This window comes from Callospermophilus lateralis, chromosome 5 (genome assembly GCF_048772815.1).
Source record: "Callospermophilus lateralis isolate mCalLat2 chromosome 5, mCalLat2.hap1, whole genome shotgun sequence".
In the NCBI taxonomy this organism is placed as follows: domain Eukaryota; kingdom Metazoa; phylum Chordata; class Mammalia; order Rodentia; family Sciuridae; genus Callospermophilus; species Callospermophilus lateralis.
The window spans coordinates 67,040,639-67,063,255 of record NC_135309.1 but is presented as its reverse complement, the minus strand read 5'-3'; the positions used below and the strand labels follow the sequence as shown (position 1 = coordinate 67,063,255).

The window sequence follows — 22,617 nt, the reverse complement described above, 5'->3', positions numbered from 1 at the left end:
ACCCAGTTTAAACTACAACCAGCCTATAGTTTCAGGGACTAGTGAAGCTGAGGTAGGAGGATTGGCAAGTTTGGGGCCAGCTTCAGCAACTTAGCAAGGCCCTAAGCAACTTAATGAGACCCTGTCTCAAAATAAAAAATAAAAAGGGCTGGGGATGTGGCCCAGTGGTAAAGCACCCTGGGTTCAATCCCCAGTATAAGTACACAAATAAACAAATAAATTAACTAAAAACATACTATATCTAGAAAGGCTTCTCTCAAAAATCTACTTATAGAAATCCATGCTTAGCTGGGTACAGTGGTGCACGCCTGTAATTCCAGCAGCTCAGGAGGCTGAGGTAAGAGAATTGGGAGTTCAAAGCCAGCCTCAGCAATTGAGTGAGACCCTGTCTCTAAATAAAATGCAAAATGAGACAAGTGCCATTGAGTTCAATCCTCAATAAAAACAACAACAACAACAAAATCCATTTTTACTACCATTTCCCTATGAGCCCTTTCTCAGCCGTCCCAGAACCAAATGTAATTTCTTCCTCCTTTGATCAAACTGCAGTTCTCTGACATTCTCTTTCTGTATGTTTATCTATTGAGAATCATAGTCATTTGAACAGTACAAACTCTTCCCCTTACCAGGCTGTGCATTTCTGGAGGGCTAGAAGGAAGCTATTCCTTCTTCGGTGGGGTCACCAGCCATGGAGGAAGGACCCGCCATCCTCCTTGTACTTTATTTATTATTTTCAGAAGTCCACCAACAGTGGGAATCACGTTCACCACATGCAGATGGAGAAACTAAAAATAACTTGCACAACTAAAGCTTGTGAAGGTTAAGTGACTGTGTGAGAGTCTGGTAAGTGGCTACATTTGCTCCCAGGCCTATTAGATTCTGCAGTTTGTGTTCTGAATCATGAGACTCCAACTTTCCACCCAGAGAGTCTCATCCCCTGTGCCCTGAGGACAGAAGGTGCTCAAGACACTTAGATAATGTGAGCAGACAGAGGCTAAGAATATGGTAACGTATGGCAGTGGCCATGTGGTAAGTCCTCGGGGACAAAAGGAAAAGCGCGGATTTGTAGTCATTAGGGCTTGGCACCTCTCCCGTTCCTCCATCTGCTACCCGAGACTGGGCGCCCTCATGTGCCCATTACAGCTGTAACCTACAGTATCAGACAGCATGTGCCCAGCCCCAGGACCCTGCCCGCCCCCATGACCCTGGTGGCCAGAGCAGCAGCCCCACTCACCCGCAGGGTCGTGATGGTGGCAGGATCCCGGAGCCGGCCCTCCTCATCTTTCAGATTGTAGCCTTCCGGCCTCTTGTCGCGCTCACTGACTTTCCACAGCTTCACAGTTTTATCTGCAGAGGACAACCAGGCCATCAGAGTTACAGGGGAAAGAAAGGGGAGGAGCGTGTCAAGGAGCTTTTCTGGGGGTGGCAGGTGGGAGAGGATAGTGGGGACAGGGGAGAGCACAGTGACGGAAAGAGTGGATGCAGAGACTGGCTCACGGACAGGGCGGCAGTGCACACACCTCTCGACATTTGGAGGCAGAGCTCACAGTTCCACCCAAGAGCATAGACTGTCCGGGAAAAGTGGTTTCATTTTTCTTACTGACAATGTGCTGTTAATTCTATAGCTTATGTATTGACCTGGCTCACTCAATAAAAATTATATTGATTCAACATTGCATAATAAGAGTTTATTATGTGACTATGTTAGCACTTTAAATAAAAAATTGGTTTAATATTTGCAATAACTTTGGCACACAGGTACTCTTAATATCTCTATTTTAGCATCCTGCCTCACTCGAACACTGTCCTTAGCATATCCAGAAAGGCCCTTCATAGCCGGCCCTCTCTGCGTCTTCAACCTTCTTACTGTCCACCCTCTCCCTCTCCCTGGCTGTGCTCCTGCCCCATGGTTTCCTGGCTCTTCATTGTAAACATTAAGCCCACCCCCTTCCTGGGGCCTTTGCACTTACTGTACCTTCTGCCTTTTTTTCACGTGATGCCTTTTTCACATGTTCCTTCAGTTTGCTGTTTTGGTTTATTCTCCAGTGTCAGAGAGCCTTACATAAAACCTTCATAGAAATGCTGTCCTCATCGCCATTCTCCATATACTTTCTCCTATCCTTTTTTTTTTTTAAACCTATAGTACTTTTCACTACCTGACGATTGGCTAGTTGGCTGGTTGGATGTTGGTTGGTTATTCTGTTTTTCACTAGAATATAAAATTGTTGAAGGCAAGGATTTTTTCTGTCTTGTTTATCACCAACCTTCCAGCATCTAGAATAGTGTCAGGGCGTAATAGATAATAAATACTGGATGGATGAACGAATCCATCTCCTCTGCATAGGGCATACATCTAGCAATACTAAATGGTATGGAGATGCACCGAATCACGCTCCTGTCCCCTTGCCGGTCCTGTAATTCCAGCTGCAACTTCGTCATCTTTTGACTGTCCCAGGACATCATATTACTTGGTGACTCCTGTGTATCTCCACAGCATTAAGACAAAGATGAGGACTCCAAGGCAGTGAGTGACAGAGAACAGGGGACCTGGGGAGCTGGAGGTGGGTGCCATACCTGAAGGCTTTCCATTCCTTTGGCCCTTCCCTTCACCCCTTGGAGCACTGGGGATCAAACCTGGGGCCTCACACATGGGAGGCAAGTGATCAACCACTGAGCCACACCCCAACCCTTTGGTTCTTTAGGAGACACATGGAGCTAAACAAATCATGTCTGTGGGGCCACATGCCTCTGCACGCCTTCCTTATCACACCCTGCGTTTGTTATTTGTACTTGTTTTAACCTCTCTCCTGGAAGGCAGACACTTGTATTTGCCTCTATGGAGGAAGCTTTTGAATCTGACAACCTTTGGCCTAATTCCCACTCCAGCTCCATGTGGCCAGGTTCTAGGATTCCTATGCAATAGGCTGCACTAGTAGTTCTGGAACAACAGACAAATAAGACCCCCCACACTTGGCAGGGAAAAAATACCGAGTCGTCCAGTTAAATGTGAGTTTCAGATAAATCCGTTTTTCATGTAAGTATATGCCACATATTTCAACATAACCAATGAAGACAGTTACTCTGTGCCTCAGTTTCTTTATTTGTAAATGAAGGGAAACAGTATCTCCCTCAAGGGGCTCCTGGGATTAAATGAATAACAGCAAGCGAGTGTTTAACACAGTTCAGGTCTGCTAATAATGATCTGCAAGTAGTGGCTGTTATTGGGATTAGCAAATTAGTCAATTATTTTGCAATAGCCACACGCTGCCCTGACAGCGTTAGGCTTATCCCTCAGTGACGTCTGTACTTCATACCCCCTCTCTGTACCACTGGCATGGGGGAAGCCATCCCCCTTCCCTGCCTTACTGGGATTTCCTTTTTCTTTTGCACCCTCATCTCGGGCCTCCATTTCTCCTCATCCGGGTCCACACTTCCCATTTCCTGCATCTTTGGGAAGACAGATCTTGCAAGGACAGGAAGTGAATTCACAGTACTGCTTCCTTAAACCATCAGAAACAAATGCCTTGTCCTTGGAGGTCTTAAATGTGCCATATCGTGGGCTTTTAGCAGCAATGGGGCTACTTGGACAGATAAGTGCCCCTGTTTTCACATAGCTGAGCGTCACTGGCAAGGCTGCTACAATCTGTGTGCTCTGAACGAAGCACTCACCACCCTGGCTGGTGATGGGCAAAAGGTGAAGAAGCCTTCTCCAGCTGTGAGCTTAATGCAGAACTTTCCATCTACATGCCAACCCCTCTGGTTCCACCCTCTCTGGATTGCTGTTGCATAAGATACTGCTTTTTAGGGTAAGAAGATGAAACATGGACTGTATTTATAGTCACTTGATTAGGTCCTGATCAGTTGTGGCTGAGAATAACTCAGGAGTCAGTGGATTTTAACACCAAATATTTACTGTTGCTTGGCTTTGAAACGTGTCCCGTCCCATTTGCAAGGCGATTTTTATCTTATGTTTTTATCATGAATGATAAATTGCTGTACAAAGAAAGAGTGAAATCACAGGTAAAACACAAAGAATAAAAATCGCTTATAATCCCTCTGGTCAGGGACAATTTGTCATCAGAATTTTGCATAAATTCTTACAGTGTTTCCTTGATGTGATTTTTCTGGGGGGAGGTTACAAACCTATAATAATTTTGCACATATAGGTTTGTTTTTTTTTTTAGTATAGATGTCTTTTGTAATTTAGAAAATGAAAATGAGTAGAAGGTATAAAAAAAACTGTCAATTCTACTAGACAGAGATAACTAATATGAAAAATTTCTGTATATTATTATTTGTTTATATAATTATATAACTATTTTTAGTAGATATAACAGGTTATTTATGATTATAATGTGTTTTGCCTAATTATGTTTATTTATAACATCTATAAGGGTTTATAGGATTCGATTATATACATAATATTAATTTATAGGAGTAAGAATTTGTTAACCCCTAAAGATTCGATAGTTGGATACTTGAGGCATCATACATAGGAATACTATGTAGTCATTGAAAATGTTGTGATATTTAGAAGAATATTTAACAATTAGGAAAAGATCCATGTTATTAAATTAAAAACATGATTTAAAAAGTTTGTAGACTATATCACATTTCTGTTTTAAAAAAAAAACCCAAATTCATCTGTGCCTTTGGTCTCTTGCTTTAAAAGACATTAATAGGAGATTTATCTGGATTGGAACACTTTTATGGTCTTCATTTTGCTTCTCTGTATTTCCTCAATTTTTACAGTGAACATGTATCACTTTGATGAAAAACAAACTCAGGATTGCTTCCCTTCTCATCAGAGGAATCAAGAAAGAAGTGGAAAGCTGGGTCAAGCAACATATTTTCACATGACAGATAATTTCAAGGTCTAGATTCACAATGGGATATTAGTTTTATTTTTTCATTAAAAATTATGAGGTTGGAAAAACACTTTAGCAGAAGGTAAAAATTAGGCCCAACTATAATGAGATAAGCACAATTTAAAAAAAAAAAAGATAATTGATGGAGGATTCGATCCAATTCCCCAGGGTTGCGTTGCCGGGAGTCATCCTTGACTTGATTATCACACCATTTTTCTTGACTCGGTATCTTGAAGCTTTGTGGATAAAAAAGTCTAAGGAACATGTGGCTGTTTCTATGAGTAATGGCTTTTTCTTTCTTCTGGCTGGTTCTCTGAGTAGTTTATCATCACTTGTGCCAGCTTTAAACACAATCTTATCATTTATCTTCATTTTCTCTTTTGTACAGTAATTCCAATTGTCTTCCATTAATTTTTGCATGTTAACCTATTTGGCTTAGGGGGAGTCTCAACCTCAATATTAGTATAAAATAGAAAATTGCATAAGAACATGGGAATTTTTCTTATAAGAATCATTTTGAGATGCTGTTGGCATATGAAATAACATCCCAAATGGGAAGATAATATCCTTGTTAATCAAAAAACTATCTAAAAACTCAATTAACAGAACATTATGCTATATAATTAATCTTCATTGCATTTCACTTTCCTTCCCATCCCCCCTCCAAAGTAGTTAATAAGTCTTTGAATTTTATTGCAATAATCAATAGGCTAAATTTTATAACATAACATAATCTAGCTATAGAAGATAATCAGACACTTCTCCTCTGCCGGAAATAATTAGGTCAAAACTATCAGAAGTCCCTTTTATTCTGAGTCATGTTGAAACTGCAGAGCCTCTGGATGAAAATTGAACAGCAAAATTCAAAGGGAAGAAACTGAAACAAAATCATGTGGTTTGGTTTCCAAGAAATTAGGTTTTCAAAATATAAACAGAACAATAAATATAGTTATGAGAAAAAATTAAATTATTTGGAATCTGGAAAAACAGATGAGTAGAGATCTGGTCCTGTTGAGATGAGATGTGCTTGGATAACTCTAAAATGCCTGTTTCAAAACTGCCATTTTCTTACACTGTATATTAGAGGGATGTGGGGGCTCATATGCACAGAAAACTTTTCTCTTTTGTATAAATTAATAGAGGACTCATTGTACAAAATTAGACAATGAAAATGTCAAATGAACTACAATGATAAAAGAACCAAATTTACAGGTCACCTATAATGCACAATCAAAAATTAATCATGATGAGCTTTGATGTGATTCCTTCTAGGCTTTTAAAATAACACATGCTTTATTGTGTTATAGATATCATCTGCATTGTTTTTCACTTGATATGACCAGTTTCCTTTCTTCTTAAATGCTGTGTGTAGGTAAAAAGCAAATCCTTTGAGTCTTGATTTGCATTTAAGTGTGTACTCCTCATAAACACACACAAATGAAAGGAATCAGTCTCCAACTTATTTGTCTGGGAAATGGTGTTTAATTTCCATATACTAATCCTCTTGTCATGTGAAAAAGCAGCACCCTTTCCTATATGACTTTATTTTAAATTATGTTGGTCATAGATGGCTTTTTGAAGCACAGGTTTAAGAACTTGGAGGGAGGTAACTCTAGTAACTCCACTTATCCAGTGAATGAGCACTTTGGCTCTCTATTCAAACACCAACATTCTCTCTCTGACCTATTTACATCAACTCCTTCTAAACCAACAAATGGTACAGGAGTCTGGAGGGAGATGGAAAAGGAAATACTTTCTTGATCAGTTCTTTTGCTGTGTCCCTAACTCCTCCTGACTTGGGCTCCCAGATTAGATATTTTGTCAGAGACACACACACAACCATCTGCTTTACAGACCCTAAAATATATTTAGGGATTAATAACTTCTATTCAGCATGCCAAACTCACAGAGACAGCATGTCAAGTTTCCTGAAATGTGTGCCCAGAGTAACATTTGGTGAATCTTAAAGACAGGAAGTCACATACTAAAAACACCTGCAAATAATCTACATTAGTTGAAAACTGCTGATAATGGGTACCACATAATTCAGTCATAAATTTGATATTTATTTTAAAAAATGGCTACTATGCATTGAGGGCCTACTGTGTGTGTGCCTGGTACACTGCGAAGCATCTTGTAAATGTGGTTCTATGTTCACCAGACCACAAAATGTAGAGGAGAATTGAGACTAAAGAGACTGACACATACTGCTGGCTGACCACATCTCTGAAAATCTCAAACAGGAAAATCACCTCCACATACCATTGGTAGACAGAAGAAAGTAAGCTGCATTCTGCTGAGGAAGCCATCGTATTTTATTGATTTTTTCTTCTATTTCTAAACTCTTCAGGTAATCGAACTCGGGTTCATGGCTCTGGAATGTGCTGTAAACATTATATTCACCCCTACGATGAATCTGATTTTTACTCTGTAGAAAGGGAAAATAAAAGAATACACAAAGGATTAAATCATGGAAACCAACTGTCAACTCGCCCATTCCTTTTTTCTTTGAGTGGAGTCATCAGGGGCAGGAGGGGGAGGTGGTGTCAGAGCTGGATGAGCTGAGACCACTACAGGTAATGTTCTACCCTTACTTAGGAGCCTCCAAAGCATTTGATCATGCATCCTCTTGGTAACAACCGGCGTCTCCAACATGCATATGTTTTCTTATAAACCATATACATAAACTTCTGCAGTAATATATGGTATACATCATAGCATATACAAACAGGTTAATATAAGATTTAAAATCAACATAAACAGAAGCTCTCACAATTTCTTTGTGCATCCAATGAATGCCTCAGATGCCCTTTGGAATAGCCATCTGATGCTGGTGTCCACATATATTTGTATCAATTCCTTAAAAAAGAACAAAGGTCTGGCCTGGCAGTGCATGGAACAGCTCAGGAGGTTGAGGCATGAGGATTGATCAAAAGTTCAAAGCCGGCCTCAGCAACTTACCGAGGTTCTAAGCAACTTAGTGAAAACCCTGTCTCAATAAATAAATAAATAAATGAATAAATAAATAAATAAAAACAAAAACAAAACAAAGTGGTAGCAACTGTGATCTTCACGGTCTTTTTTTTTTTCTTTTTCTTTTCTTCTCTTCACCGTCTTTTCTTAGTGGCCACTGGCCCTTTAAAATTCCACCTGATCCTCATAGGATCTCTGAGAAGGAGGCGGGGCAGGGACGTGGACAAATGAGGCTCAGGTACATTAAATGACTTCTCCATGGTCTCTCAGCTTATGGGGGATCAGATTGGGGGATCAGGAACCCCTCCCCACTTTTTGTCAACATGAGTGACAAAACGGGAGCAAGAGAGGCCATCTGTATCATTAAGAGAATGATGAGACTTTACCTGTGGCTTTCCCTTGGTGCTGATTGTGCAAAGGGTGAACAGTGGGAACTAAAGAAATGCTGAGAGAATGGGGCACAGGGCAAGGGTCTGCAGAAAGGGGCAAAAGAGAGGGAAAAAGGGGAAGAGGAGGGAAAACAGTGCTAACAAGAAAAGGAAAGAGACGGGAGGTTTTACTTCAGGCATTTTAGGACCATCACCAAGAGCTAAGAGATTTAGGCTTTGGAAAACTGTTCAAAAATTCAAATCTTCTTAAATATTTGTATAAAAGCATGACTATTAATAAACACTTATGTTCCTAGGTAGATACAGAACATCCAAAGCCTGTTCAACCTACTGACGGGCAATGATGCTGAGCTCTGGTGTGAAATCCATTTGTGGGCATGGGGGTTTCTGATGAGCCGTTTCTATGGACTGTGCTCACTGAACCCACTAGCAGAGCTTGCCCACTAAAGTCAAAAGCTGGCCTGCCCCAGTGTCACATGGCTTTGTCTGTCAGGTTTAGCATGCATTTTAATCCCAGACTCCCTACAAAGATAAACACTTAACAGCATGTTCTTTATCCTCATTAACATTTATTTTCCAGTGAACAAAAAAAGCCTAGCTTTGGAGAATGTGGCCCCCATCATTCTATTAATGAATCAGGCTTCCCAGATATTTCAGTAAATTAAAATAGGTGAAACCTATAAATAGTAACGGAAAATGTGGGGTGGAATATTACTGGCAACATGCTGCCTTGGGTAATTTATGCTGAATAGCTCCTCTGGTTCCTCTTTATCATCACTGTGAACCTAATTGGATTTTTTTTTTTTTTAAATTGGAGAAGATTTGAAAAATCACTTTTCAAAAGACTTTCAATGCTGACATACTTGCTACTCTCCTGTTTACTTGCACAGACAGCCAGTCCACCTTAACAACAAATTTATAAGAGTGTTGATTTGCTACCATCCAAATCAGACTGTCAAGTGTGTATAGTATGTGCCAGACCAATTAGCACCAGGCAGCTCTGGAAAAGCAGGAAAAATTCCAGGTCACGAAGAGCTATTAGTTCCTACTTGCCAACCACATTTTCATGTTTCCAGGGCCAGTGCAATAGGCTGGGTGCCTGATTTAATGCTGAGCACTTGAATTTATATAGAACCCTGAGGGATTACGATGCCCTTATAGAAATTAATTGCAAATAATGTGCAATTACCAAATATATCACCTCTAAATGAGGCTTTCCTTTTTTGAGGGGAGGTGTAATGCAAATGGCTTTGAGGCACAAAATAGGCATTAAATTGCTAAGGAAGTCTCTGGTGAAGCCTTTCTCTTACATGGGGCCTCCTTCACGCTTCCAGAGTGCCTGATGAATCTCAGAGGCAGGCAGTGGCAGATGGGAGAGTTACTAGAACACAGACTAGCCTGCTGGAAGCTCCAAGACTGTGCCAGGGGAGGACAAGGAAATCAAATTGGGCCATAATTCCATTCTGACAAAATAGAAGCAGACACCAAAAAAACCCAATTTATATGAAAAAGAGAAACAATTCCTAGTGGAACCCAAGTCTCAAGAAGAAATGGGCTTTTTGAGATTTACTAGAAGTTAGAACTCTTGCTCAGAAATAGTGCTGCAGACAGCGCTCAGCTCCAGGGACCCTCACATCACCTCCACTAACATGTATGCCATACTGAGACGTCACTTTGGGGGACACTTCACTTTCTAGGGTAGGCTGAGCTGTCATTTTCTTCTCTACGGACCCAACTTGTTGCATTTGTAATTATTGGCAATAATCAAAAAACACCAAAACTTTTTTTTTTCTCTTTCATATTCTTCTGGCAACTTCCTTAAATCAAGGAAAACTAGATTTCAATCACTTCAGAACAAATCCCAATACAAAAAGAGGAGCTGTGCTCCAAAAACATCCGTGGAATTTTGCAGGTTGGATGAAAATGGAGGGTCTCTGAATGGGGAAGTGATAAGGCCACCCTCCGGGAAAAGCACCTTTTAAAGGTGGTTTTGTGAGTGTGAGTGGAACTGTTGATGTTAATGACTTTGTGGCAGTTTTAAGTTTGTGAGCAAAGCAGCAAAGGTAAAGGGTGACACATGAGGATTAAGAAACAGCAGGAAGCCTCCTTTAGAAAGAGAAGAAAATGGGCATTTTGTATTCACCGCCACTTACCTCCTGCTCTCGTTGAAATATTACAACCCGACCCCCCTTGTCCCCTGTCGCTAGTAATTCTCCCGTGTGGTTGAATTCTACCGTAGAGATAATGTCAGCTGAAAAGAAGAAGACAAAGGCAATTTAAGTAACTGCACACTTACTTGGAAAGGATAGATAATAGACATACTTTTCTGTGCATTTAAAGGCTTAGGGCTTTTTCTCTGCAGCGGAATTTACAAGGATTTTCTGTTCTGTATTTTAAGTGGCACCAGAAGTGGCACTTGGGAAGGTAAATTTTCTTGATGGCCACACTGCACTGTGGTCTCTTGGAACCACAAAAGCGAAGAGCCTGTTCGGACTCTTTTGTTTTGGGAAAGAGAAATTAATTTCTTTGTGACTCTGGGCATTTCTGCTAGCCACAGCCCTGTCACCCACTCAGGGCTCCCCCACCTCATTTTCTACACCAAGAAACTTCCCCAAACTGGTTTCAATTATGGGGATTCGAATCAGGGCTGAGGACTGAGATGCTTCAGAGCTAGGATGCTGGAAGCTCTGGCGCCAGGAGTGGAGGAGGAGAGCTCAGAGATCTCTGGGAGGGAGGGAGACCACAAATGCCTCAGCTTGACTTGCACCCTGCCTCTCCATGGGAGCCCAGCACATCCTACCGGACCAGCATGGCCTCATTCCAATCCAGAAGAAGGGTGTTGAGCAAACAAGGTCACCGGGTCAGAGGGGAAAGGGCAATCAGAATATATTTCTAAACAGAGAAAAAGCATAGGCGCCAGGAACTCAGATCACAGATAATTGCTGAAGGAATGCCAGCCTGCCAGATCTTTCTTCAATGCTGGTTACCCCGGGAGGAACAAGGACAGGTAAATTACCTATGATTGGATTTATTAGGACTATTTTTAGAAAAAATGTCAGAGGTTAATTCCCCCACAATTATTCCCCTGCAGGGCTCCTACAATTGTTACCAAGGGTGCAAATGAGTTATTAAAAAAGAAAAAGAAAAAAAAAAGGCAGGGGAATTGTGACCATGGCCTTTGACTGAGGAACATTCTAAAGATAACATGCATGTAAGGAAAGTAAAGGGGAAACCATGAGGTGGAAAACAAAGGCAATCACCCCTGAATAATTCCAATTTCCAGTCTTCCTTCTATATCCTCATTTCAGGATTTTATTTGTATGCCTGATTTATTCAGGTAAATAATGTAAAACTGCCCCCTTTACATAGAGTAGCTGTTTTTTTTTTCCATATATGGAAATGCTCCTAATGGACATTCTTTGTATAAAAATAAAAATAATAAGGCAAAAGCCCAGTCCGTTGCAAACTAGGCATGGAACCAACAATTCACAATATCTAGTTTTGACCTCTTAGATGACTGACCTCATGGGTAGCAAATTTAAACCCTATAGGGTCACAAAATAGCATGGATGAAGTCTTCCAGGTTAACTAAAAAGGCTGTGGCCCCCTTTAAGGGATAAGTGGCCCCTGGCTTAATTCATTTGGGGCCATGAAATACTGCATGGGTTTGCCAATGTTCTCATTTTTTTTTTTTAAAGAAGCTGTATATCTAGAATTATCTAGATATTAAAATCTAAATCTCTAAAATTTCTTAAATTTTATATGCTGACAACTCTTTTTATAAGCATCATGAAAATCTCTAAAATTTTATATGCTGACAACTCTTTTTATAAGCATCATGAAAATAAAAGAAAATCTCGTCTGTGAATGTGGTTTGTGGGTCACCAGTTTGAGACTTTTGGCCCTCAGTGTCTTCATTCAGAAAAGGCTGCTCCATTCTTCATGAGCACCTACACTAGAAATGGAGTATTCTCTCAGAAAGATCCCTCCAATGAGTCAAGTGTAAGAAGACACAAAATAAGTTACGTGGCTGGTAATCTCTTGATATAACTTCACAAGGGTGGTTTATATAACAAGTGCTCTGAGTTGAGGAGTAATGCAGTCTGTCATGGCTGGGAAACCGGCCCCTTCAGGGGAAGTGCTGACCACGTTCCTTTGTTTTAATTTGTGCATCTTAGCCCACTACTCTTGTGTTTAGAGGGAAGGAAGCAGCTGTTTAATGTCTGCAGTTGCCTTGGAATGTCAGGACTGCAAAGCACTAAGTGCTGGGTACACTTCGGACATTAGTGACGGCTCCCGTCTTTGCAGTGAGTAGCCAAGGTCAGGCATAGAGCTTCCTGACCCGGGTAGAACCTAAGGTGGTGATTGTTTCTTTTCACTTTGGGGCTTCTGTCAAGTATCAGGGAAAGAGTCAAGGACCTCAGACTGCTCCAACACTAACATTTCCCAGACAGAGTAGCAGGAGTGATGAGACCAGCCCTGGGGTTAGACACGCTCCTGTCTTTGGGCTCAGTCATAAGGCTCTGCTTAGGTAATTTATGCCTTCCACCGGGCAGCAATGTTAACACAGAGCTCTGGAGGTCCAGGTGGGGTGCAGGGCCCTAGCACTGGGACTAAACGGTGAACCTTTTTTTTTTTTTTTTTTGATGAAGCTGGGTATCAAAAGAGTGAAGTTGCTTTTTCCAGTGTGAGCCCTTGGATCCATTGGCAAGGAATGTCACTTAGGGAAATACAACTTGCTTTCCCAAGGACAACCATACTTGTCCTTCTGCCCACATCCTGAAAATATCTTCACTCCCCCAACTTTAGGCTCACATGGGTCAAACCAAGGAAGGATTCCTTGTATTGTATTATTAGAACTTTGTATTATGGAATGTTAGACACAGCCCCAGACAATAAGACACATCCCATTTGTTTCCCAAATGGTGTCCTTCTCCAGAGCTCTGTCTCCCTCAAGAATCCTGCAAGAGAAAGGGTGATTGGCACAGAAGGGCTCTGAAAATCCTTATTCCTCTTACAAAGTCCTTAGGTTTATTTGGCTCCTCCCAGCCAGTTGGTTTGTCTCTGAGGTGGTTTATATCAAGCTGTAGTCTACCTCCCTTCAGAGCGTACGCTGTTGCAGCTCGAGTTAAAACCTGCTTTGAACTTTCATGTTTCCCAACTCATTTATCACCGCTAAGCTGGTAGGTGTACCTGGAATACTTTACTGCCCATCCATCTCTGCCTATCTTCATCTCCAACTGTTTAATAATTGATGCAAAACTCATGAATCACACCCACATTCCAATTTCAAGATACAGAGACTTCTGAAACACATACTTTTGTGTTTGCAACATGCTATTTGGTAGAATCGTATAAATTGCAAAACACATGCTACAAGAAACAAAAGATTCTGTGAGAATACAAAGAGGAAGTGGTAATGACAGAAAGCGGCAAACTTAGAGGAGGCAACTTTGCCTCAACTTGTGATCCACAGAACTTGATGCTTCAAGTTCCATATGGCTTTCACCCTGAGATTATAAATTTGTGGGACGACTCAAATGTTTCACTAAATGCCCAGCTTAATCCCATTGTTGAGCAAGAAACTACACCTTGAACATTTTTCTTCTATTCTATATAGATGGGGATAAAGTGTACACTGACTGAAAAACAAAAGCCAACAACAGTGGTAGAGGTCAAGGGTAGTTAAAATGATTTTGAAAGGAAGCCCTGGGTGGTATGAGGTTTGCCCTGCTCCACATCTATTTGTGCCGATTTAATTTTCACAAAATGGTGGCCTGATAACCCATTTCCAGTTCAACAGTCACTGTGAAGACTTGAGTTTTTCCTTTTAAAAATCCATCTCAGCATCCTACAAAAGTTCCAGACTCATCATTTCACACACAAAGTCTCCATTTACCTGAAAAATAGATTTTGACTAAGCAATTGCTTTCCTGTTATCATGAGGCTGAGGAAGATGGAGGGCACCCTTAGCGTGCCCCCCTCATCTCCTACAATGGCCGAGGACTGGGTGGAGGTGAGCATCTGGGTGATTAGGTAATGCACGGCTCACAGGGTGGGTGACTGTTCTGCTAAAGTGACAACTTGGTTTATACCTAGAGAGGGCTGAACCCAAAGCCTGTAGATGGAATAACATCTTACTGACCAGGTCACCAGTACTGCCTCTCAACATCAATCATAGGGATGGAAATAAAAGGGTAATGCAATTCAGCCTTCAGTGCCCATTATGTGTTTTATCTTTCATCTAAGAAACATTTGGCAGATAATAATATAAAGCCATTTACCCTACTTGCATCAGCAGACTACTTCTGCCCACTCAGTACTTGGCTTTATTCCTGATGATTGGGTCAACCTATAGGTGATTTTCTAGGACAAGAATATCAACAATGAGATAAAACAAGCTTTTGTAGTGGACAGCAGTGGCGAAATGGTGGCAGTTGCCAGGTTTGTATAGAAAAGAATTTGGGGGTCACTTCTAGGCTCTAGTTCCTTGGTTGAGTAGCAATGTTTGGGGCTGGGATGGAGCTCAGTGTTAGATCACTGCCTAGCAGGTGCAAGGCCCTGGGTTCAATCCCCAGTACTGAAAAGAACCAGGTCATATGTATGAAAGGGAGAGCATAGCGTGTGTTCTCTCATCTGTTGAGAGCCACAGCCAAAGGGGCCCCAGCAAACTTCCAGCTGCCAACTGATGATTGGCTCACAGCGGCCCCAGCAAACTTCTAGCTGCTAGCTGATTGGCTCCTCTGCAGTGATGCTCATTGGGCTGTTTCCCCGCCCTTTCAGATCATGGAGCTGCTCATTGGGGGACTTTTTTGGCTCCGCCCACATGATCCAGCCAATCAGCCTCAAGAGCAGGAGGAGTGGGGGGGGCGGGGTTGAGAGGCTTGTGGGAAGCCGGTGGTGGCAGTTGGGCTCTGAGGGAATTCCTGAAGAGCTTGTGTGGTGTGGCGTGTGTTCTAAAAATAAAGTTGGTTTCTGCTTGATAAGTGGCTCCTGAATTGTGCCCAGCCAGACTGTGGCACTCATCCATGAAACCAAGAGGGGATGCAGGCTTCCAGAGGGAATTAGAATTCCTCTTCCCATCTGTAAAAAGCTGTGGTCTCCTCTTGGTGCAAAATTCCAAGTCAAGATCCATTTTCCTTGGTAAGATTTATATCTGAAATAGTACATTAAAAGATGTTTTCCACCAAAATAGGTGGGCAGGAGCGGGTAATATGATTATGGCCAAAAAAGAGTCAATGCCATCCCCAAGCTGCCTATCCTTGCTGTGTGTAGACATATTTTGTGTCTGATCCAGACTTGATTCTTGCTATCAGAACAGCATTTGGTATAGAAATGGAATCCCTTTCCTTTCATTGGAATATGAATAATTCTGTGCATACTGGCTTTAACTCCAACGTGCTGCTGGTGTTCCTCTTATATGCAAGTAGAGGGTACAATGGCTTCAGTTCCTAAGGTCCTATCACAACCCTTGCTCCTGTGTAAACATAAGCACAGTGCCACAAATGTCAGTCTGCCCTTGCAGAACAAGCTCAGTAATGGCAAGTAATATGTTGTGTAGTGTAGAGACCCCCCCCCACCACCACCACTTTTTTTTTTTCTTCCTTCAGTGCTGGAGATGGAGTCCTGGGTCCCCCCTTGCTAGGAAGCACTCTGCACTGAGCTACATACACCCCAGCCCTGTGTAGACACTCTGGCTACCCCTACTTAGTGATTCTTCCTTGCTTGCCCTATACTGTCCTGCTGTAGAGAATAACAACAACAACAATAATAACCCAGATGCTTGCTTAATCTGTCTTGTGGCTAGGGGTGGCCATATGAGTCAGATCTGGCCAATAAGACAAAGAAAAGTCTATTTGGGAAGATGAGAGAAGAGCGGAGATTCTGGAAAGATTTTACTTCTCTGAATAAAAGAAAGCAAGTAAGGAGAAACCTTCCAGCTGGACTGACTTGTTATTATATGTTTTCTGTCTGCTTGTTATTATATGTCATGGAACTGAGGTAGCCATCATGTGACCATGAGGTAACAAACCTGAGGACCTCAAAAGGTGAAGAGGCCAAATAAGACAAATGGAAAAACGGAACAATGTCCTTGATGACATCATGAGCAACTAAAACCTACCTCAGGACATACAATGCCTGGACTTGTTAAATAGTAGACACTGTGGTTTAAGTCACTCTTAGATTTTTAGTTCTTTGAATTTAAATGCATACTTATAGACATGTTGTTTCATTGTTTCCCTCATAGTTCTTTGCTTTGGAAGTAATTATTAATGCATGATGAATGGGGGGGGGGATTGATCTCTTGCTGAGAAACTTGTGCACGAATTCTCACGTGCACATTTTCTCTCCATTCTACCACACGACCAATTTTTCTTCCCACTTGCTTGTTTCCCAGCACTGAGGTGGTTTATTTCCTCCTTTGCCTGCTGGGGAGATGGTGCATTGTTTTTCAACCGTTCAAATGTGAAAGCAGCTGACTGTGATAGAACGCCCACTCCAATTTACTCATGATGTCCCTTATAAAATTACGACTTCAAAGGGACCTAACCACACCCTCCTTGGTTGCCAAGTTCTCCCTGCTAATATGCAGGAAGCCCACCATGCTTGCTGAGCTGTGAAAATCCAGATGGTGGGAAGCAGGTGAGTAATGAATGCCATGCTGTTTCCATTAAAATGCACGCAGCTGCCCCAGGATGACCACATCTCCAGCACTACCCAGGTTTGAGGCAACCTGGGGACATGTGCGTTGATGGAGATTGTCTTTCATTCAAAACAAGTTCCTGCAACATAGAAACCTAGAAGACAGCTTTATTTCCTGTAGTGGGAACAAAACCTGCCCAAAGGGCAAAGGAATCTTAAAAATTATAAGTCTAGAAAAAAACAGGGTGGGGTGGGCGGGGGGAGAATCGATAGTCATCCAGACTTTTCTACATGCCTGTGTGGTTTACATGGAATCTACTCTCAAGGTGTCTAACCATCTGTCACCCACTCTTTCAGAAAGCAGGAGTAATTAACTGCTCAGGCAATGCAAACTCTGTCAATCGTTCAGATCTATTATCTGCACAATATGGGATGTCTATAGCTGACCCCAAAGTCGGTGGGACTTCAGGGCCAAAGTGAGAAAGCTCTCACATCTGTGGGGGAAGAGGCGCTCTCAGGCAGGCCCTGAGCCACTTAAGCACAGCTGAGTTAAATATGGCTTCTGTTGGGCATATCCTGAGTCAGAACTTTTGCTATTCCAGATGCTCTAAGATAAGGCAATGGGATACAGTTGGCAGAAGTGGAAATTCCCCAAATTTGTATGAAATACAAATTCTTTAGGGATGCATGACTTCTCCCAAGCCCAAGATACCTCTTTTTATTATGGAGCCTTGACACTCTCCTCCTCCTTCATAAGTTATCACCACTTACCATTAACACGTAACCACAGCTACATTCTTATCATTGTAGATGCCCATTTCCGTCTCTAAGTTGTAAGCGTAACAAGGAATTTGTTCACCACTGAACCAACCATAGCATATCAACAAACAAAAGATTCATGGTGAGTGGAAGTATAAAAGATTTTCTTAAGGGGTGTGAGGTGAGGGAAAGTTCTTACTTGGAATAGTGAGTGGTAACTTTAGAAAAATATAGAGTGGTCAATAAGAAATAGGTTTTACCCCCCAAAAGTGCTTGTAATATTTGCCAGGAATTAGGGGTCCTATGAATCATAGGAGAAGAAAGGGAAGCAGGGCACAGTGCTACTTGGGAGACAGCACAGAGGTGACAATAAGATGGTCAGAGTGTGAGATGAAGGACTCTGCTTAACAAATGTTTCACATGTGTGTCACGGACTGGGTGCAGGGATGTACTAAACAAACAAAAACAAACAAAAAAACCCAAAACACAACCAGTCTGTGCACCCAGGAGTTTTGGGTTTAGAGGACTGGGATGTCTTGGTAGTAGGCTGGCATATAGTGAAAAATTGTTGGAGGAGAGGTTATTTGAAGTCCCTAATAATGGAGGTCTCTGAGTCACAGAATAAGAATTTAAAAAAATTTTTTAATATTTTTTTATCTAGAGGACAGTAAGAAGTCACAGCACAATTTAAGGTAATACATTCCTGCCATATCCTCATTTTCAAGACATCTCTATTGCTTGTATAAAGGACAAATTGAACACTAAGTGTGCTATGTTCTTTTAAAAACTCTAGGTAAGCCTAAAGAAATGAAGGATACAGTAGGAAAAGAGTGGAAGTTTTTCTCCTGAAACATGAGGTCTCTATATAAAAAATAAAGGTGCTTCTGCTGATAGCTCACAAGGTGTTATGCTATGCTGTTTTCCAATAGTCTTTGCAAAGAGTGAAAATGTTAGGACTGAATGTGCTAATTAAAATTTGATGAATCACTTAATCTCTGTTTCTCTTTATGGCTGGAAATTTTGATGTTTTGAGGATTATAAAAAATTACTCCCTCTTGGATATCATGTATATTCTAAAATACTGGAAGCAGAGCAGACACACACTAGGTAAGTGGTAAAAGAGTGAATAGGCTGGTGTTGATTTTCATCATCAGCAGGACCCAACCTTTATAATAAATATTCATGAGGGTAAGATACTACTATAGTACACACCTACTGTTTTTAAACATCTTTTTTCTATCCATAGACAATTGGATACTTAGAAAATCCATTATATTTGACTTAATGGGGAGTCAAATGCAGTTCATGCAGTTTAGGTACTGATGAGGAATACTAAGTGTAGGAAAATCAGCAAAGACTCAATGTTGACAGATTTATTCATTAATCCATTTATTCACTCAACATGTATTCATTGGCACACTAATATGTGTCAGTACTACTACAGGTATTGGAGATCTATCAATTAATAAAATATCTGTCCACATTGAACTTATATTCTAGTTGCATAGAAAAGACATTTGCTGGTACATGGATGGAACTTGAGACTTTCATGCTAGTGAAATAAGCAAATCCCCAAATTCTCTTATATGCAAATGTTAACATACAATGGGGGAGGGGGCAAGAATAGAAGTTCAGTTCATTGGATTAGACAAGGGCGAATGCAGGGAGGGGAGGGGGCATGGAAAAAGGAAAGTGCTTTTTAGAAATGGTTACTGACTATAAACAACTCTTTCAATGAGTTTTGCTGTAGAGAGTAGCAAATAAGGTTGGGGGAGGCTGTAACTCAGTGGTAGAGTGCTTGCCTAGCATGCATGAGGTCCTAGCTTCAGTCTTCAGGATGAACCCCAACCCCAAAGGAAAAGAAATATGGTGGAAGATGCTAAAAAAGTTTTAATGATATTATAGAAACAATAGCATATTGGTATGTTGATGAGAACATTGCAACAGCTAGGGGAAAATGAATAGTGAAGTAGTAACAAGATAGAATTGGTAGAATTGCTAACTAAATACAGAAATGAATGCATAAGTGAACTAACCAGTAACAAGGATTGGTCACCAATGACAGTTGAAAGAAATAAAATCCCTACAGGCTCCATTTCTACTCACAGCAAAAGATGGATAGTAATGAAATGTTATTGAAACCCTTCCTTCATATAAGTTTTAGCAAGATTCTCAGAACACTTTGCATTGTAAGAATTTCTGCCATACATCAACATTTCATAGATGTACCTGACGGCTAGGAATGAAAAGCTTCTTGTGTCATTCTCTCTTTCTTCCTCTCCCTCTCCTTCTCTTTCTCTTTTGGAGCTAAGAGCAGAAAGGATCCAATTCTTTCAGTTCCCCGTTAGATAACAGAAGGGAACTGCTACCAAGCAGAAGGCTGCTCACCTGTACATTCTCTAAAGTGATAAGAAATTACACAAGATCACTTCCACATGGGTAGCCTGACCTCCTTATGGCCTTTCTTGAGCTTTCACTCTTCTTCCTAATATTCTATAGAAATAAGTCAGAAGAAGGAAAAAAAAGAAGAAGAAAAGAAAAACGCACTCATCCTTGAACTGCAAGAGATTTATAGGCACTTTGCAAATAGCCAGACCCAGGTGATGCTGCCAGGAACTTTCCAAATGATTTGCAGACCTCCCTTCCAGGAAGTCAGTCTTTAATGGAAAACTTTTCGAGCCACACATTCCTTTACTACGGTATGACTACAGGGAAAGGATTGGATCTGTCATGAGGAAGACACATTGGAATTAACTAGCTATTGACTTGGCTTCAAGAGATTTCAGTCTCAGAAAAACAAGGGTATTGCCCAATTTAGAAAAGCAGAGTTTTTGAGACTATCATTTATTCAGTTGGCCTAAGGCATGCCAGGCATAGTACCAGACCCTAAATCTGTATCATCTGCTGTATCTATGGAATTCCTATTTTGTCCAGAAGCTGTGCTTTGTGGTTTACACCATGCCATTGAATTTTCACTCAAACTCCATGAGTTTAGTATCTTCATGCATTTTTCAGATGGGCAAATGTTGGCTCACAGGGGTTCCATAACCCTTAAGTTTGGAAGATGAATAGTTAAGGGAACTGAGATTTGAACCCTACTCTGGATTCCAAGCTGTCATTTTGAGCTAGCCTCTTGAGTCCTATGTCTTTTCCCTCTACCTTCTTGTGCAATGATTCTTTTTCCTACTCTCTTTTGTTTACAATCCCTCCTTTTAAAAAAAACCCTTTCTTAATCTTTTACACATAGCTGTGGGTTTTACTTCTTAGCAGAGTGTATCTTCTGGGCTCCACTGTAACTTTGTCATCCTTGTCACTGTCCTGATACTGTAGCAAAATTTAACTCTTCAAACTCCCTAGGTCAATATGATCTCCGCTGACCAAAGTGTCATTTCATTTACCTAAGATATTCTTTCCACTACTTGTGCCTGTTGACATCCGCTTCTCTGTGAAGGGTGGCAATTTAAATCATGGTCTTTCTGACTCTCTAGTGGCTGCATTTGTGCTGGGAGCTGCCTCTGCAAAAGTGCAGGTCAAGGTGGCCCAGTTGCTATGGTGATACAGGCCTAAGGAAACTGTGCAAAGGCTCAGAGTTATCAGTCGAGGCCCTGAGTTCAGACATCAACTCCCAGAGACAGAGAAGCATAACAAGATAACCCTAATGTCTCGCCAGTCCTGTGTCCTTCAGATTACCTCCTTTGCTGAGACTTTCTCACAAATAACCCTTTGATGAAACCTACATAATAAACATGCTGATCTAGAGGGGTCAAGCTCCATCAGAGTTTGTCTGCCCACCTGGTGCCACCTTTTTCTATGTGCACCTGATTGTCTTTTCTTCACTCCCCATTGCTCCTGCTCATTCAGTATCTCCCTATTTAACAGCTGTGGCTGACAGATGTGAGGACTGTGGCATTTTTCTTGGATAGTACATCACTCCAGGGCAGATCTGATTCACTCTTATCATCTGGAGACCCAGTGTAGGAACTGGCACCCAGTAGATTTGGAAAACAAAAACAAAAACAAAAAAAAAAAACACAAAAAACTTGTTGACTGGCTGAATGAAAGAAAGAAAATCAGTTTCTTCAGGACTAACTGGAATGCCACCTATTTCATGCCGATTTTCACAAGCTCCCTAATTAGAAAAAAAACTCCTTCCTCTCCATTCCTACAGCACTAAAGATATAGATTCATATCTCACTTGAATCAAAGTGTGAAATATGATATATCAAGAACTATGTAATGTTTTGAACAACCTACAATAAAAATTAATTAAAAAAAGATATAGATTCAACACTAGCCACAATCTCAAATACATCTATTTCTTCATATGCTATCCATGACATTCTCACTCTGTTTCTGTTTTGCTTACTGAAGTGTATTTCACTAAGGCTTGAGTTTCTAATTTACTCATCTAAGTCCACTAACCACAACTGATGTTTGATGAATAAAAGAATATAAAACCTAAACTCTTCTCCAATGTGATTTACTGTTGCTCTTGACCTTTCTTGGGAAGAACTGTCATGTGCATTACATGGGCCAACAATTCTTTGAGGATCTACAAATCCTCTCCCCACGAAGAAGCATGGATATGTGTGTGTGTGTGAAATTCTATAACCTATTCCCAGGAGACCTCTGGAACTACAGTGGGTTCTGAGATTATTCTGTAATGCTCTGCCCTCAGACTTTCACCTATACAATTCCTCAATCTGGAAACTTATTCCCTGAAAATTATTCTATTTCCCCACCCCCTTCCAAGATCCAGTTAAAAAATGGTCTCTTCTAGAATCCAAGTAAGGCCAATTTCTATTTAAAACTTCACTAATCTAGCTGGCATCTTCTTATTGAGCAAGGCTCATTTTTACTGGACTAGGGTACCAATGCTGATAGATAACTCGAATAAACTGAGAGCATGTATTGTCTCACTAACTACATTATAAGTTTCCTAAAGATAGAACCATATTTATTTCCTTAGTAGACTGTATCTTTCC

General features: G+C 41.0%; 1 protein-coding gene across 2 annotated transcripts in view; it reads right to left on the bottom strand.

Annotated features, from left to right (window-relative positions):
* Ppp2r2b (protein phosphatase 2 regulatory subunit Bbeta) overlaps nucleotides 1–22,617 on the bottom strand; it is a 428,729-nt gene that overhangs the window by 90,818 nt on the left and 315,294 nt on the right. For both annotated transcript variants that reach the window (XM_076855947.1, XM_076855946.1), the window contains exons 3-5: nucleotides 10,384–10,481; nucleotides 7,131–7,296; nucleotides 1,235–1,347 (exon numbers count right to left, since the gene is read on the bottom strand). In XM_076855947.1, the coding sequence (XP_076712062.1) occupies nucleotides 1,235–1,347; nucleotides 7,131–7,296; nucleotides 10,384–10,481 (377 nt within the window). The remainder of the gene's footprint in view (nucleotides 1–1,234; nucleotides 1,348–7,130; nucleotides 7,297–10,383; nucleotides 10,482–22,617) is intronic.